The sequence below is a fragment of the Apteryx rowi genome, unplaced genomic scaffold (genome assembly GCF_003343035.1).
Source record: "Apteryx rowi isolate R43461 unplaced genomic scaffold, aptRow1 scaffold_76, whole genome shotgun sequence".
Taxonomy (NCBI): domain Eukaryota; kingdom Metazoa; phylum Chordata; class Aves; order Apterygiformes; family Apterygidae; genus Apteryx; species Apteryx rowi.
The window spans coordinates 1511509-1530611 of NW_020451049.1; the positions used below are offsets into that span (position 1 = coordinate 1511509).

General features: G+C 37.5%; 1 protein-coding gene across 1 annotated transcript in view; it reads right to left on the reverse strand.

Moving 5' to 3' along the window:
• DCHS2 (dachsous cadherin-related 2) overlaps positions 1–19103 on the reverse strand; it is a 70842-nt gene that overhangs the window by 15321 nt on the left and 36418 nt on the right. Inside the window, exons 8-14 of the mRNA XM_026088250.1 lie at positions 18526–18683; positions 16487–17327; positions 15144–15383; positions 8856–8990; positions 8406–8615; positions 6315–7172; positions 509–619 (exon numbers count right to left, since the gene is read on the reverse strand). Of these exons, the coding sequence (XP_025944035.1) occupies positions 509–619; positions 6315–7172; positions 8406–8615; positions 8856–8990; positions 15144–15383; positions 16487–17327; positions 18526–18683 (2553 nt within the window). The remainder of the gene's footprint in view (positions 1–508; positions 620–6314; positions 7173–8405; positions 8616–8855; positions 8991–15143; positions 15384–16486; positions 17328–18525; positions 18684–19103) is intronic.

The window sequence follows — 19103 nt, forward strand, 5'->3', positions numbered from 1 at the left end:
ATTGCTCAAAGAATAGCGAGCTTGTTCTTCAGACCAAGGTCTGAACCATTAAATTCAACAAGGGATCAGTGCTTCCTTCATTAGGTGTGTTTTGAAGGATTATTTAAACTGAGTTTTTTTGGCAACTTTGTGATAAGAAACAAGATGGAGTTTCATCTTTAATCATGAAGCAACAGTTTATCCAGACCCCCAAATCCTGTGATCACTAGTTTAATAAAGCTGAGCGTTTTAAACAGGTATACTCTTGTGCAATTTCTTTTCACATCAAGTTTACACTAGTGCCAGTCTCTCTGCATCTCTGGTTTTATTAACGTTTTATTCATTTCAAGAGGAAGCTTGTATTCTAAGGTATCTAAATTTATTACATACGAGTTATATTTGTATGTGCATACACACTGAAATGTAAAAATCCCTCCTTCTTGTGGTAGGAGCTTGCTATATTTTACAGACCACACTCTTTAAGGAACAAAAGACACTTGAAAAAAAYCCCATAAATATATAAATGTACCTGTGATGGGGTGTATGGAGAATATGTTTTCTTTGTCACTGAAGATGCTGTATTTTATGCTTTCTCCTGTTAATCTGTGTTCATAAGCTTCTACAGTTACAAGTGATGTACCTATGGAAGCAATAAGATATTTTCAAAATGTTTACTTCAGAAGATTTTATCCTAATTTTATTTTACTGTGATTAATAGCAGATGCTTGCCCAAACATCTGTGTACTAGCTTAAGGACCTCTTCATGATTTGAAATAGTAAACAATAAAAGCAACTCCTCCATGAACTTTTACTGTATTGCAACTTCATAGGCAAGACATTGCCTATCCCTCCTTGCCCTATAAATCATTAGTCATCTCATCCCAACTTCATCACCTGCCTAATAAAATGATGAGCTTTTAACAACTTTTCCTAAAGGCAAAAAATCCCATGTACCACTGGAATCATCTCTTAACCTGAAGTCATATTTCAAAAAATTATTAGGTAATTTTTCTCTCTACCAGAGATAGCACTGATTGGGTTGAGGGCTAAAAGAGACATCAGCTATGAAATTCCCTTTCTGAGGCTGTCTGAAGAAGTGGCTGTATTCTTTTTATTCAGGTTTTGCCTTAGGTCATTTTAATCTCACTTTTTCATGAATTCTTCTTAGAAAAGTAGTCATTTTTGTGGATCATAAGTATGCATGTTACTTCTGAATCACTATAAAGAGATTGCTTTATTTTCCCTTCATTTATCTAAACACAGTTTGGATTTTTGAAAAATATTTTAAATTAAATTAGTTTTAAAAATTTTAAGTAGCCCTCTTCTGACAGAATGAAAAGCTACAACTGCATACATAGTTATGTGTCAAAAAAGCAGAATCAAGCAGAATCCAAGTTCAATGAAAAGAGCAATGATTCAATACAGAATACAAAAGATGTGAAATAAAAATCCAGTTTGAATTAGGATTTGAGAAAAATGTGGAACTGAATACATTATCCTGATCAGAATCATCACATTTAACAGAATTGTGACAACTTTAAAAAGCATTATTAAGGTTTCCAAACAACTATTATTTTCAAGCTAGTTATGAGATCATTTAGCACATATGGCAATTGATTTAACAGATTTTAATTGTTTAATTTAACTTTAATTGATTCCATCCAACTGTGATGGAATGAGGTTACTGTGCAACCTGACCTCTTCCAAACAGCATTACAGACAGCTAGCTATTTTATTACATTACAAAGGGCATACTGTTCATACAAAGTGTCCTGGATTTTGGAGGGAAGGGCTTTATCTTTAGCATAAAAATCAGAGGAAATATTGTTCTTAGTATCATCCTCTAATTTTTTTTTTTTTAGTGCTATTAGCTACTAACTTTTAAAAACAGGAAATGTTGTTTTAAATGGTTTGTCATTGACTCCTAAAATCTAGCAGCCAAAAGCAAAAATATGCTGACTGTGACAGGAGGAGTTTTCTGCACTAATGAATATATTTCTAGGACCATTTACTAGGAAAGCCTCAGAAGCAAGATCTAAGTGTCCAGTAGGTAAAGATAGATATTAGAGCTGCGCTGTTGCTTTTAGGAACTAAAATGGGGGCCTTCTGGATGACTGTAGGTTGAATTTTCATTTCTTGACTTAATACAGAAACCAGCAAYGGCAGTCGTTTATAACATCCTCAGACCAGAGTTAAAGGTATGGAAAAAATTCAAGGTCCGGTTATCTTCCATTGTCTTCTCATCCGTCTGCAGTCTTTTTTGTTTGATTTTTGCTTTTTAATAAAAGAAGAAAAACTACCAGAAATAAAGGAGGCAACAGCGTTTCCATTTGAATTCCTGCTTTTCCTGCTAACTAAGTTAATAAAATGTTGCTCTGGGTCCTCAAATTCTAATCCTTTCAGTTTTGTTTTTCATGTGGCTAAAATGATCAGCACTGAAGGTAGGGCAAAGGAGGAGAGAGATCAGGATCATAACAGAAAACAGTCAGATTGGCTTGAAACGCTGCGCTATCAACTTACAAATTAGTTAAGAATATTAGAGGAAGTGAAGAGTGATTTAAAATGTTTATATTTAGTTTTTTAGTTCAATCAGAGACAACATAATTTTATTTGAAAGTACCTCAAGCTACTTGAATCCAAATATCAACTTTTACATTATAACTAATGACTTGACACTGAAGTATGGCAGCTTGGACACTATTTGTCTACCCGGCAAAACAGGCTAATAAGAACTTTTCTATGTTTGGATATAAAATATACACCAGAAGTGAGCTGTTGTATAATCCATATCATTGTTTTTCTTCTCTCATCTGTACTCAGTATAGTGGTCTTTTTTTCCCTCCTTTCCCATTTCAATCTGATTCATCCTTGCTCTTSAGTTCTTGAGAAATCTTAATTACTAATGAAAAAAAGCTAAATAAGCATAGAGTAAGAGATGACTTACAGAAGAATAAGAGGTAACATATTTTATATCTATTAGGAAAAAATAATTCTGCAAATACAGCAGAAGTCAACAAGTTTTACTGGTGAATGTCTCTAAGGAAATGCTATGCAAACTACCACTCAGCTGAAAGCTTGGTGAATAATGAAAGTTTCTTACACTCTGGAGAGCGTAATGACTTGATTATTTATTGATTGGCTTCTAAGAGCCTGTTGTAACATAGTTAATAATATTTAAAGACATCAAATATTCAATACTAAACAAAATAGTAGAAGAATGGGGTTTTCTGGAGGTCATTAAACTTGGAGGTCAAACACTCTACTTGAAGAAAATCAGACCACATGGACCAAATCCTGAGGTAGTTACCCAAAAGGGAGTTCAGACTGAATTAAAACTAAAGGACTTTTGGCTTTGGCTTTCATTGTTTAGATTATTTTGAGTTTAGATTAGTTTGAGTTTGATTCTTTTAAAAATAAACTCAGTTTTCCCACCCTATTAGTTAAGGTAGAAATAAAATTAGGAGAAAAAGCCAAATTTATTAATAACAGTTCTACAAATACTCAGTGTGTAACGTAAACCTCCCTTGGACTGAATACACTGGTATTATTCATACTTGTAGGGGTCCAAGGATCATATATATCCAGTAAGCTAACTTCTAAGGAAGTTTTAATTTTAATAATTTTTTTTTCCCGAAACATAACATATTTGACATGTACTTGTGGTTATATAAACAAGAAAATACTGCAAACAAAGAGAGCAAGTAGTATCAGTATTTGATAAAAATCTCTCATGCTCTTAAAAGAATTTGATCTTCTTAGCATATAGCCTTTTATTAAATATACAAACAAAAATTTTGTGATGAAACCTTCCAGTTTACCCTGAAGCTTTGCTAAACTTCCTCTAATCAAAACAATTTGAATCTTATTTATATTTTCTATAGATTGAGTGGGAGAACATCTGACTATCGTATTCTGTTTCCACAGTTCCTTGGGGTATTTCCATAATTTCAAGCTGGATTGTCTAGCCTGACCCATGAAAGTATCCACACTTAGGAAAATTTAGGATCAGATTAGCTTAACTATTGCCAAAAGCTCTTATTTTGTTGCTCTTATCCGTATTTTGATATTCCTAACTAAATATATCTTCAACCTTACTAATTTTCTTACCTAGACAGAAATTTAGCTCTGTTCAGCCATAACAGAGGATTCATGCAGATTAATATCATCTCTCCTGAAAAGACTGAAACCCCAGAGCCTTCATCTTACTCCCATGGGAAGACTGACAAAAAGGTTCTCACAACACAGTCTGAAAATACAAGCCTGCTGGAACAGGGAGAAACAAAATTCAGAGCCCAGGAGTCCCCTCTAGAAACATCCTGGTCTCTGCTCTTTCCAGACATGATCTAGGGCCCCAAACACAGCACCACAACTGGTTCACAATTGGTAGATTAATTCAAAGACAGAAAGTAAGAGAAATTAAAACACTAAGTCCTGGGAGATCTGAACTATATCATCTGGAAACAGTAAGTCCTCTAAGGCAGAGAGTCTCATTTGYGGAGTGATACAAAATTAATTACTGTACAATGCTGACTCTAAAAAGAGGCTTCTGGGTATCTGTGACTCACTTTCAGAGAAAAAAATTTTTTAGGTCATCCAAAACTACTTATAAATCCTAGTCAAATTCATGGAAAAAAAACATTTTGTAAATGTCAAAACAAATCAGTTTAGAGATTTCTGATTTTTTGGGGGGGATTTGTAATAGAAGCTGCTGTTTCATAAAAATGCTAGAGAAGAATTAACTTCTATCCCATGGCTCAGTTCTCAGAGTGCTCAGCATGGAGTGAGAGAAAGGGAAATGTTCTGCTTCAGGACACCTGACCTTTCATATCGCAGAAGATTGTTTTAACCATCAGCCTACTGCATGCTCAAAGGCAGGACTCCTCTCTTTTTCCTGTTGGAACCCTTCCACTTTTTCTAAAATCCTACACGTTTTTTGAGAGATAGTGATAGACCAAGAAGGATGCTCTAGTGTGGTAGTCTGGTCACTCACCACATCTTTTTAAAAATAGACTGAAAATAAAACATTTCATTTATGGTCCCTCCCCCAAAAAGTTTCACTTAATCCAAAAACAGCTTTTTCATCTTATTGCCTTTTTTGATCAGTTAAGTGAAACATCAGTTATACTCACAGACCTACCTATATCTTAGAATACACTGCTGAAAATTTGGCTTGTGGTCCCAAAGAGACACAGAGGAAGAAATGGTTGAACAATCATAGCAATAATTTCTGCAACAGCCATCTTCACCCTTAGTTCTCTATTCTCTGTGTAATTATCCACAGAACACTGACTGTTTTTTCAAAATTATTAACACATTTCATTATTACTGATTCCTAATCAAATATATAGGCCATTACTCAAGATCTAAGAATTCCTAGTCTCACTACACCCTTAGGATATAAAGGAATATTGCTCCCATTTTACAGAGGGAAATTTTAACTATAAAGAGGATAAATGACTTGTTCAAGGTGAACCCCATAAGGCAGCAGCTGAATCAAGAATGTAGCACAGGTCAGACCTCTAAATACATCTGGTCAATTGTACAGCAGGATTTGTAGGTGGAAAAATGTGAAAGGCATTCCTTTCTGCCCCTCATTATGATGAGCCCATCCCCTGAAGCATGAAAAGGTTCTTATTACATCTAAGTACCAGGATGCATATCTAAACTATTCTGTGAATGATAAAAAGTACAGCAGCAATTCTCATCATTATACTGAACAAAAAGTTTTAAGCACCTTGTGATTTAAACTGTTTGTCTCTAGGTAGCATTCAGTAATGCAGGCTTCTATCTAGAGATAGTATACTCCCCGCAACCTCCTTATTTTAATAAGTCCAAAACTTAAGCAAGGTTTTAAAATATCTCAGAATGCTATTACAGTTCATGAAGGAATCTGCTAAAAGAAAAAAATCTCCTGTTGCAACTGGTATACACCACTCATCTTATTTGAATTTGTGTGTGGGTGACAAGTGAAACAACAGGTGAACACAGTCCAGCCATCACTAAAGTAATTTTGCTAAAAGAGAGAATCTACTGATGCTCTGGGATCCCCAGGCTGAGGGATGGAAATGCACCACCTTTGATTCAGAAGCATTCTGTTTAATGTGAGTGACATTTCTTGCATATATGCAGCAAACCCAAGAGCCAGACAATGCCTCCAACTAACAGATCATGCTTCTTTTTGGCTCTGGTGCACTGGAAAAGGGTGGAAGGGTATTTGCTTCATCCAAATCTAACTGCAAAGGAAAAAGATTTCCCTATATTATTCATCAACATTACCATCCCTAAAGGGCAGAAAACCAGCAACTGTAAGAATACAATCAGGCTTTGATACCCACCTGCTGCACTGTTCTCAGGCAYGCTTACTTCATACAAGCTGTGACTGAATGAAATCTCCTCCTCTTGTTCCTCTGTAAAGATAGCTACTATAGCTGTGGCTGTTCGAGGTGAGATACCTTGATCCAAAGCCATCACTAGCAGTCGGGTACTGAAGTCCTTGGAAACCAAGGGCTCCTGAAGGATGATGTCACCTGTATTCCTGTCAATCTGAAATATAGGTTCCGGTACCATCAAACTGAAAACAACTGCTCCATTTGGCCCCAGATCCATGTCCTCAGCTCTAACAGTGGCTACCGTCTCATTCACAGAGGTTTCAACAGGCACAAAGGCTTTGACAGGATTCTGTAAAAAAACTGGATCATTGTCATTGACATCATCAATGTGTACCACAATGCTGATAGTGGTGCTTCTTGGCAAATGGATGCTGCAGTCACTTGCCACAGCCCTAAATGTATACTGTGATTTGGTCTCCCGGTCCAGTATCTGTGTAGTAACTATAGAACCAGTTACACTATCAATAGCAAATGCTCCAAAGGTGTCATCAATGAGAGAGTACATAACTTCACCATTCAGGCCATCATCTTTATCAGAAGCAAAAAGTTCCACGATGGCTGAGCCTTCTTCTAGATCTTCTCTCACAGAAACTTGACAGTGGTTCTTTGCAAATAATGGGTTGTTGTCATTTTCATCCAAGACTGCTATGTATAACTGTGCAGTGGAGCTTCTTGGTGGGTTGCCCAGGTCATGGCACTCAATTACAAGAGTGAAATTGCTAATATCTTCTCTGTCTAAGCTACGAGTGACCAACAGTTTTCCTGAGGTACTATTTAATGTGAAGTATTCTCCAACGTTTCCACCTTTCAAACACATAGAACATAAAATGATCAAAAACAATTGCATTTGAAAAAGGAATCCCTTGTGAGTTCCACTACGTTAATTGCAATAAAATGATGCAATTGCTAGTACAGCTGTGCGCTCATGTGCCTTTAGCATATTTTTTTTTCTTTTACAAAAATTAAAACCTGCATTTCATTTAAATCTGTGGGTGGCAATGACAGTAAATACAGAATGTCATATCAATTTACAGAGCAGATATTTTGCCAGATGCATGTCTTTTTTCCCAAAACAGCACACCTTATAAAATCTCCTGCAACTATGCTGCTGCACAATGACCTCTTCCCAACCTTAGTTACAAATTCCAGAAACCTATGAAGCATTGCTGACAATTGTAATTACTTGCTCCTTGCTCTCTTCTACAAACCTGTCTCGAGGAAGTAAAGTAGTGCAAGGTCTTGATTTGGGGGAGTAAAAAAAGGTAAAGGTAAACTTCTGAAGCTGCTGCTAGAAGAAAAGCCAGTGCTTTTAGTAACATTGAACAGTATACATACTTTATAACATGTAGAAAGATCATTAAATTAAAAACCATAAAAGATCATGAAATTAAAACCAAGGAAACATAAAGGAATTCATAACTGCTTATTCAAAGAAAAAATTGTTGGCTGTTACCACAGTAGCCATCTGCCTACATTTGAACTATTGCTGACAGCCCCAAACCAAAGAAAGCACAGCCGGCTTGTATTTGTGCAAAGATATTACAGGAGGCTTTGAACAGCTGTGGAGCTTATATTGGCATAGTGGACATGGGGAGAGTTCAGCAATATGAAAAGTAAGTATGACTTTACTAATTGCTGGGTGAAAGAAGCTTTCATGAAACAAAAAGTCCACTTAATTAGATGCATTCTTGTGTTTATTTGCAAGACTTCAGAGGGTATCTACATTCAGAATTTCCACCACTATGATAAAAGGGACAAAATTATGCTTTTCCAATAAATGTCTCTTTCTAGCATTTGATAGTTTTTGTTTTTCTTTTCCGTACAGGTCCTAATCCAGAAAACAGACTGAAAGTATGCCTGGAAAATGCTTATAAATAGAGACAAAGGGGTAATTTTTTTTTTATTCTTCCCACATGAAGAAAGTGTGTCTACAAGACAGGAGACAGGCTAGGTAAAATGAAGTCTAGTCTAAATCTTGGAACTACTGTTTATATACTTCCTAATTTATATTAACTAAAATGATACAGCATAACTTACCAATTATTTCATATCTTAGAGTTCCATTATTGCCAGCATCCTCATCTACAGCCAAGGCAATGTGAACTATAGAAGGCTGTTGATTCTCTGGAATACGAATCTCAGAGACAGGAAAAAGAAACTTTGGAGAGTAATCATTTTCATCCAGTACTTTGCAGATAACTGTCACTGTGCTTGATAGTGAAGGAGTTCCACTATCTCGAACTAAAACTAATAAAAAGAAAGCAAATTTTACACAAAGGTTGTGTGTGCAACAATGGATATTCCTTAATAACATCAGAAYAGCAGAGTATTTGTGCAATGCAAAAAGGACAAAGCTACTCTCTGTTCCTGAAAGATTTACCACTTTTATCTAATTGAGATGACAAGAACAAAAGATAACACTGATAATGACACCACCCATTCTCACTTCCGATTTTACAGGCCTTCGAAGATATTTCATATTGTTACCTTTAATATAGAAAAACTCCTCGGTTTCCCTGTCCAGTGATACAGTTGTCACAACCTCTCCACTGTCTGAGTCCATCCTGAAATTCCCGTAACCACTTCCTGGTAAGATTTCATATTGAAGCAAGGAATTCAGTCCTTAAAAGCAGAATGGAAGTCTTAGTGAAATACAGCCACTCTCCTCACATTCCACTATATACATTTGTCTCACTCCCTTTTTTTTCCAACTGGGAAATGGGTTATGGATGAAATCATTATTTTTATGGCTGTAACTGATTCTTCATTACCACATGAGATCAAAATTTAAAATTTGGATCTCCAAAATCCCTGCTCAGCTGTTGCTTTTTGTCTAAGTTTTTCAGTCACTCAAAGCAATCTGAATAACATTTCTAGACACTCAGGGCACATCTCCACTGTGCAATGAGATGCTCCAAACAAGCTGATACACCACCATGGTGCAAGAGAGCATTAACTTAGATCTTGGAAGCTATGTATTGTTTTGTGCTCTCCCTGAGGTAATYAATTATTTCTCAGCAGGATGTCAAGGAGAACACTATGCTGCTGTGGCAGTTCTGGTTTTCAACTTGCTTCTTTCAGAGACAATGCAAGTATCTCTATACAGTACAGCACTGAATAGTATAAACACACAGAGAAAAAATCTGCTTCTCAGCCTACCCAGAAGTTCCAAATATTTGTAATATTGAGCAGGCAGGTGCCTAAGTCCCATTAAGACTCTCATACAGTAGGCATTTCCAAGATGTTTTCTGCATAAAAACCAATTTGGTGGACATTCAGCAGGTCTCAGACCTTTTAGACTGTTCCCAGTTGTAGCCAAACTCTGAAATGATAATGTTTGGTTTTATTAAGTCTTGTAGGATTTCCAGAAGTGAAGACTAAAGATTTTTTCCTCCCTCAAAGCTATTCTGAATGTCAACTCCATTCACTTCCTAATTAGACCTACCATTTGTATACAGTGCACGATTAGTAGTCCTTCCATCTCTCTCTAGGAAATAAGTATAGCAAAAGTGTAGAGGCCTTTTAAAATCTTTCTTTCAAAGCTGTCTGCCTGTGTTGGGCAAGAAATGTGATTCCACATTCACTGGAACTGAATGCACCCTCAGCAAGTTCACAGATGATACAGAACTGGGAGAAGTGGCTGATACACCAGATGATTGTGCTGCTATTCAGAGGGACCTCAACAGGCTGGAGAAATGGGCAGAGAGGAACCTTGTGAAGTTGAACAAAGGGAATTGCAAAGTCCTGCACCTGCGGAGAAATAACCCCATGCACCAGTACAGGCTGAGGGCCAACCAGCTGGAGAGCAGCTTTTCAGAGAAGGACCTGGGGGTATTGGAGGCCAACAAGTTGACCATGAGCCAGCAAGATGCCCTTGTGGCAAAGAAGGCCTCCTGGGCTACATTAGGCAGAGCATTGTCAGCGGGTTGAGGTAGGTGATCCTTCCCCTCAACTCAGCACTGGTGAGGCCACATCTGGAGTAGCTGGGTCCAGTGCTGGGCTCCTAGTACAAGAGAGACACGGACAGACAGGAGCAAGACCAGTAAAGGGCTACTAACTTGAAGAAGGGACTGGAGCATCTCTCATATGAGGAGAGGCTGAGAGAGCTGGGACTGTTTAGCCTGGAGAAGAGAAGGCTGAGGGGGGATCTCATCTGTATAAATATCTGATGGGAGGATGTCAAGACAACAGGGCCAGACTTTTCTCTGCAGTGCTCAGTGACAGACAAGAAGCAATGGGCACAAACTGAAATACAGGAAAATCCATTTCAACATAAGAAAACACTTTTTTACTTTGAAGGTGGTTGAACACTAGAACAGGTTGCCCAGAGAGGCTGCGGAGTCTCCACCCTTGGAGATATTCAAACCTGACTGGACACAGTCCTGGGCAACCTACTCTAGCTGACCCTGCTTGAGCAGGGGAGTTGGACTAGATCTCCAGAGGTTCCTTCCAGCCCCAACTATTCTGTGATTCTGTGATTCTTATACATTATGGATACAAAATAATTTCTTTCCTATTTCTGGTAGTTTCAATATCCTTCTGAGGAAAGTATAATGTCATCTCCATCACTGGTTACAGAGTAACATCATTCATATTATTAAATTTAATGAATTTAATCATACCTTATACTTGAAGGGCAGCAAACACTCATCTTGTACCATTGTGCTCTTTTATTTACAGATTTTCATAAGTTCCATTCAATCATTTTTCTATGTTTTTTTAACCAACAATCAGTCTTTTAGTAGTGTAGGCACAGTTAGTGCACCTGGAAAACTACAGCACTCCTAGCAATACCAAGACTGTTATTTGGAGTCAAACACTGCATGCCTGTTCTCATTCACTGCAGTGGAAAATAGGATGATCTACAACAGAGTCGATGGAGACACATCAATGTGAGAGAAGAAACAGACCGTACAATTTTTAATGCCAATGACTGCTTTGTTTTCCTTTTGAATAGCTTTGCTAAACAGTTGGCAATGTCACTGAAATTTGACTGAAAGAATGATTAGTCTAAATGCATTTGTATCTAAACTAATTCAGGGGAAGGACATATTCACAAAATATTCATAAAAAATCTTTATACATAGGAGAAGGAAGATGAGCTACAGAAGTCCTTTCAGCTTTCAAGAAGAAAGGGGAAAAATCACAGCAGCAAGGACAATAAAGGAGAATGTCTTGCAAAATTTAAGGCTACCAACACACTCCATCCAGTCCATCCATATTAGATACCACTCAACTACATTTTTAAAAAGATCTTGGCAGTTCTGTCTGCATTTATCTATCCTTAACTTGCAGTATGCTACACATGGAAAAAAATACACATGACTCAGGTGGGATGACATTAACTACTAGCCTTTGGTCTCCTGCAACTGAACAGCTTTGACCCAGTCCGTCCACTGGCAGATTTCACAATGGACATAGTTTACAGCCAGTGCTGAACAAACCCACAGGTGCTATAAAGCTTGACTATTCACACATTGTTGAAGTTAAAACTTTTAACCCTTAAAACACACAACTATGTGACACCCCTAGTTACATTCATTTATCAAGCATTTACTGCCTCCTTTCTGGTATCCAGCTGCTAGGAGTGTATGTCTAACAGAAGAAAAAAGCTGCGCACCTGACCCTGCCCAAGAGAGGAGAGTGATGACTCCACATTCACATACCATGAGCCTGGCATAGCAACTGACATGTTTGCACTTAATCCAGCCTGCTGGTTTATTGAATAATAGTGCTAGTTACATTTTGGGGGTTGAAACTACAAACTGAAACAAGTAACTGAAACTATTCCCTCAGTACATTAAGAGCTGAAAGAGAAGCTAAGTCTCCCTAGCTAAGTCTCCCTAGCCTTCCTTGGCATGAGCCAGTGACAGGGACCCCTTCCCCTCCCGGCCAAACAACAGGGTGAATTCATGGTGCTTGAGCTTCAGCTAGGGAAAAGCTTTAGCTCCCTTTCCTATTCCTCCACCATAGCACTGGTAACACTTGCATTTTTAGGGCACCACCACAGCTTCTCTGGAGCAGCAGCCATGGCATTACGTTCTGAATACGTCTAGTGCCAACACCAGCAAAGAAGCAACGGGAACAAATGCCCGTCCCCCAACTCCCCATAAATCTTGGCTCAAGTCCTATCTTTATAATACTAGTGTTATGACTATGATAATCTACAAATATGAGCACAGAAAAATTTCTAGAGGATGGAAATAAGCCCCTTCAAACTCTCTAAGTTAGCTGTCCCTATTAATCTGAGATTTTTCTCATAATGCTCCAGACAGAACRACAGACAACGGTGAACAGCAGCTTAAAAGCAGACCTTGCCAAGTGCTAGTTTAGTTCATTCAGAGATTCTGCAAAGATACATCTCAAGCCAAATCCTTGACCTAGCTTAAATATTTTGTGGATATATTTGCTTTCCTATATATTTGTTCCCAGCATTAACTTGTATTACACACTTGTATTGACTTGCATTGCACAGTTGGATCTTGGCCTTAGGGCAGGTGGGGAGCTCTCATCCAGTGTAGGAGGACTGAGAGAAAGTAAGCCAAGGTAGAGTTGTAGTGAGGACAACTGTAATAAGGTGCAGGTTGGAGTGGGTGGAACAGGATGTTTCATGGTTATCAGTGTGAAAGAAAGTCACTACAGGCAAAAAAATTTAGTAGTGATTTCCACAAAAGACCTTTTAAAATGGCAGCAAGCTTAAAGCTTGGTTGAAACGCAAAACAGATTACAGCTGCTTGCTTTCCTTCTTCCCTTCACAGGGAATACGTACAGTAGAAAAACAAATAAAACAAAAGGATGATGATGTCTGCAACTGCCAGTAAAAATAATTCCTCCCTGTGGTCAGTCAAGGAACATATGAGGCAAAAAAAAAATCAGTGAAGGGAAGAAAGTCTTCTACTGAGACCATGCAAATATTACTGGGATGCAAAGTGCAATTTAAAGAGTAAATAAAAATAATGTAAAAATTGTGATGTAAAAAATAAAGAACAGCATGAGGGGAGTGTCTTCATTCAAAAATTCTGTCCCAAAAATATAAGAAAAGCGAGTAGCATTATGTTTATATGGCTCTCATAAACCCCCATCTTCTTACATTGCGAGCATCACTTTCGGTACTTGTTCCGAATAATACTGTTGTAATATACATACAGCCTCAGGCCAAATCATGTAAATACGAGCAAAAGCCTGAACAGAAGGACTGTGGTTACTGAAAAATGGGTAAAATTAGGAAAAAAAAAAAAAACAAAAGAAAAAGGAAGGAACCATCAGCCACAATAGTGCTCCAACCCAAAGTGACTGTACAGCCAACCGCATACTGGCTAGAGTCATGTGCCACCCCTMACACTTGGAATGCCCTTCTTCTCCATCCTGCCAAGTCACCCCCACTCCCTCCTTCTAATTGCTCCTAAAATTTCCTTTCCTACATATCCCACAAGATATGTAATAAATAAATACAAGGGATGGAGAAAGGAGGGAGAGGAATTCAAGCAAATTCCTATTTCTTTTTTCTATCAACTTGCAGATTTTTACATCAAATACTTTGCCTTTGTTTTTATAGTGTGATCCACAAAAGAAAGAAAATACTTGGAAGAGTGAGGTACAGAGGTAGATAGTAACACTGCTCAGCTGTCATGAAGATTTTCATAGACAGGGCTACCCACCCATTTCTATTTTCTAAATATTTTACATACTTGTGGGGAAATGTCTCTTCTATGCTGCATCTCTGTTGAGCCGTGTATCTCACATCAGCCTTTTGCAATTAATATGGGCTCTATATYAAAACAGAAAATTTTACTGCATACTGAAGATGATTTTGCTCACAAGATCTACTTTTTCAATAGCACAGCCTTACACTATTCTAAAAATGTGCAGAAAGTGAACATATGTAAAGAGAAAGTCATTCACATAGCTGAGAAACTTTGTGCCAATCGCAGCAACTCTTAATATTTGTCTTTTCAGTTTTTATCTTTACTGCAGACCACAGATTCTGTATAACTGTTTCATTTTACACCAACTGTACACACTGTGTTTGATGTTACTGAAGGTAAGATCCTCTCCAATACATAGACTACCTGTAACATCATATGTATTTTAGATATTTCAAAAGAATAGGTAATTGAAAAACTGAAGGGAATTTTCTGTTGCATAACAAAGACTCTGTCATGTTTACACATTACCTGTGATTCAAAGACCATATGAACCACGCTTCTTCCTCATTCATTTTGCATAGGTTTGAAAAACAATTCATTAACTTTTTAATGTATGTAAAACCATATTTGAAATCCAGAGTGGCTTCTAAGATTCCTTTACAGCTCAACTACCTGGAAAATCTTGGATGACAGTGCCCCTCTCTGGTCAGAAAAGATTAGTGCATATTTGCTGGTTCTGCTATAAAACACAGGTCTCTATCTAGTAAACTATTTTAACAAACATTTTGACTGAGAGAAACAAAACATTAAAATATTAACTTTAATTGACTTGAACATTGCTGGCTGATTTATAACCACAGTACTGTAGCTATTTTCACACGGAAGCTAGAGTATGCTGTACTGCTCTGCATCATCCGAGCACCCAGGGCTAACTCCGTGCGCAAGTCAGAATACCTCCAAGCTTTGAAAAAAGGTTGAAAGTCTGAGCCAGCAGCCATGTTTTGAAACTTAGACTCATACGTCACCTTGGGAAAAGCACAACAGTTGTACATGCAAGCACACTGGGCAGCAAGATTTGATTGGTCTATTATGTCCACAATGAAATTAACAGCAAAAGGACTGAAATTACCTGAATCTCTATCCACAGCTTCTACCTTTACGACAAACTCCCCTGGATCTTGGTTTTCACAGACTGCAGTTTCATAAAATTGCTTGAGAAATATTGGTCTCTCATCATTCACATCAAGAACAATTATAGTCAGAATCTGAGTTGCAGAGAGAGCTGGGGTGCCATCATCAAGAGCCATAATAGTCAAATTGTAGCGTTCTTCAATCTCATGGTCCAAAAGCAGGGATGTAGAGAGTAGTCCTATTATAAAGATTGGAAGCATTAAAAAAGTATTCTACTCACGGTTAGGATCCCAGGTGTTCCAGCATTCACAGGTCCAGTATAGCACCACAGTGCATACTGTGTCGCTGCTACAAGGCTTCCACACTTTGGAGTCAGTCATTACCTCTGACTCCCTAATTGGTCCAGAAATATTCATTTTGACATCGGGGAAATTGGGATTCATGAAACATACAAGTTAGGTTCAAAGAGAGATTTCTTTTTATTTAATTCTTCTCTCAGAGGGCTTTGTAAATGTAGAGCAATGATACAGAATATACCCTCTTCCAAGTCAAATGTTGCCAAATGATCTGCTACAGGTAGAAGATACCTCACTCTACTTTTGCTGTGAATCTGTATTTACACACATGAAGAGGTTTTCATGATGTTTTATACTTTTACCCATGTTACTAAAGAAAGAATAAAGATCTTCTTTTGGAAATCAGTTCTACAATTAGGAGCTCTACAGATCAAACCACAGACAGCTGTATCATACAATGGAATTAAAATCAAAATAAAAACTAATAAAATTGCAGCTATTATGGTGAGATTTGCATTCTTGTCCTGATGGTATAATAATTAAAGAACTCATTCAGGAACCAAAGTATTTTAGAGGTCTGAAGAATGAAATTCAATCAACACTTAGAACCTCCATAGACCATTTTGTATCCAGAGTGTAATGAACAGTCCTTTGATATTGATTTTGCCTAGCATATCTACATATATATATGCCAACATATGTTTGTATACATATTTTAAGTAAGCATTGTACAAAAAACAGAACAAAATATTTCATTGCAAACACTTTCCTCCCACATTACTTAATGCACTACTGGAAGGCACCCCAGTACATCTACACAACACAGCACAGTACCATGCAGACATTTCTGAGCTAACTTTCACTGAGCTTCCATACTGAATGTAGTACTGCCATGGCCATGTGGTACGCTGCCCAAGATAATTAACCTTAAGGACAATAGACAAATATTAATGTAGTATCTCAATACAATATTGCATTGTATACACTGCCAGATATTACCCTAATAAGCACAGTATGAGAAATTATAGAGTAGAAGTTACAGTACCTGTGACCTTATCCAGTATAAATGTTTTTTTTTCATTGCCTGAAAGAATGTGGTATGTTACTTGTCCATTTCTTCCTTCATCTGGATCCTTTGCGACTATGTGGTGAACAAGGAAGCCCACTTCCACATTCTCCATGACATAGGAAAGAGGGGAAGATGTAAAACCGGGACTGTTGTCATTGATATCTAAAACAACAACTTTTGCAGTCAAGGAATCAAGTCTGCGATCAGTCAGATTTATTGCCTGGTCTGTTGCAGACACTGTAAGGATCACAGAGCGAGTAATCTCTCTGTCTAGTGGAAATGCTGTGATCAAGGTGCCATACAAAGGGTGAATAAGAAATGGATTTTCACCCAAGCTACTCATTTCCATGGAATACTGTATTTTGCTGTTCAGAAAACTGCCATCTCCATCTTTTGCATTGAATGAGTACACCAGAGTGCCAACAGGTACATTTTCCTCTATGCCAATCACTACAAAATCATCTTGAAAATATGGCGAATGGTCATTTTGATCTTCTACATCAATACTCACAAAGACAGTGGTATTCTGTGGAAGACTATTATCATAATCCTTTATAGTTACTTGCAAAAGAAAGTGAGAAGCTGTTTCATAGTCAAGTTCCTTGGAAAGAAAAAGATCTCCTGTYAAGCTATCTATTTCAAAATGAACATCATCATCTTCTTTAGTGATACTAAAATGCAGTTTCCTATTGTTTATCAGATGATTATCAGGCAACTTTATAGAATTCAATACTTGTGCAGGTTTAAAATTTTCAGGTATGACAAAGTGCTTGAAGTCTTGAGAGAAGACAGATCTCCCTTTGGGAAGTGGTATTACCTGAAACAAAAGCACAAAGACTGCAATAATTTCTCATTGTTATTAGGAATACTGCAATGCAAATAATTTTCCTTAATTGAGGGTTCAGTCATTTATTTATTTGTGACTGTATAACTATCCTAAGTATGCCTCAAAGCCAGTAAATGAATTCAACATGCTCTGTAAGAGTTCAGGAAGTCCTTAGCAAGCAAGTAATCCCATAATTCTCTCATTCCCACATTAAAAAAAAAGTAATGAGGTTGTCTCCCATTCTCTGAATCTCAGGCATCCACAGACAGAAGTCTCAAACAGTGCTATCTCTGTCCTACTCTGAAGCACTTCAACTCTTTTTCTGCATATGACCATATCACAGTGCTCACAGAGAGAGATTTGACACAGAAATTATGGTACGTTATTCAGTTTGCCCAATACAAATAGGTAGTTGATTCTGTTGAGGGTTGTTTAAATCATTATAGGATTTCATTTATTATAGATTGCTGTAACGTTCTAAAATAATGTTTTAATTTGAAAGAATCTTTATTGGTGTGAACTGCATTTGCCTTGTGTTGATGTAAGCATTTTTCCAAGCTACCTAAAATTGGGTGACATGAAAATAGCAGTTTTGGTGATACTCAACCTGCAATAAAGGAGTACACAGAAGGCCTTGACAAAACAGATCCACTGTAGTTTGATGAACAGCAGATGGCTGGCTGCAGAAAGAGCACACACTGGATTTCACACTCGCATGCATAGCAACCCTATATAAACCAGCACAAAGGAATGAACTATCCTTATATTGGTTTACAGACAGGGAATTCAGAAAAGGGAACAGTGTAGTGGAGAAACAATATCTACTCTAAGAACCTTTTTTTCATTTTCTTTTTCCCATTTTCAGCCCCTCCCTATATGTGCTTTTCATTCTGCCTTCCTTGATATTTTCCTTCTCTTCCAGTGTTCATAGTCACCTCTTATTGAACTACAAATAATGTGTATTTGCAAGATGACCCATAATGTTGTTGTGAAGTCAAAACAAATCAAAACTGAGTTTGCCCTCTGATTTCCTCACTCAACAGAAAAGTGGTTAGACTAACGAAAATTATGATGAGATGATGTGCTTGTAATTTTGAGCATTTCCTTTCTTCAGCTTATTTTCAGCTTGTGTTTTAAAGAAAGTAAGCATCTATCATAATTTTTTTATCTGTACAAAATAAACAAGTACCTGGATGTACACAGCAGCATGTCCTTGAAGTGAAGGCATTCCTTGGTCCCTGGCTGTGATCACCATTCTGTAGTTTGATCTCTCAGCATATGACAGAGACTGAGTTGTTCTTAGCTCTCCACTGATAGTATCAATCTGGAAGTACCCTATACCCTCTTCTATGGGGAAAAATGGATATCAGTTATTACAGATGCCAAATGCATCTCTTCAGCTTGCCAAATGCCTCCACAGTATGGAACTATGCACTGTAATTAATGAGTAAAAAAGATCAGGACCAACTGGAAAAGAAATCAACTCATTTGGATCTCTCAGGCTCATCTGGATCTCTTGTTCTCCCTTCATCAGGTGCATAATAATTATGACCCGCTTAGCGTGGAATTAAAAAGCTACAGAGAGAAAAACTATAGAGTACCAAAGCAACTGCTTACTTTTGTACCATGTTACTCACATCAATGGTCTGTGCATAAGGAGAGAAGCAGACACCCCAGGATTCCTATCTCCAACATCAGTTGGCAGGCAGGGCCAGGGAGAGAATTAAGTCTTAGTGTTTGAACTGGTATGAAGGGACAAGTAAATTA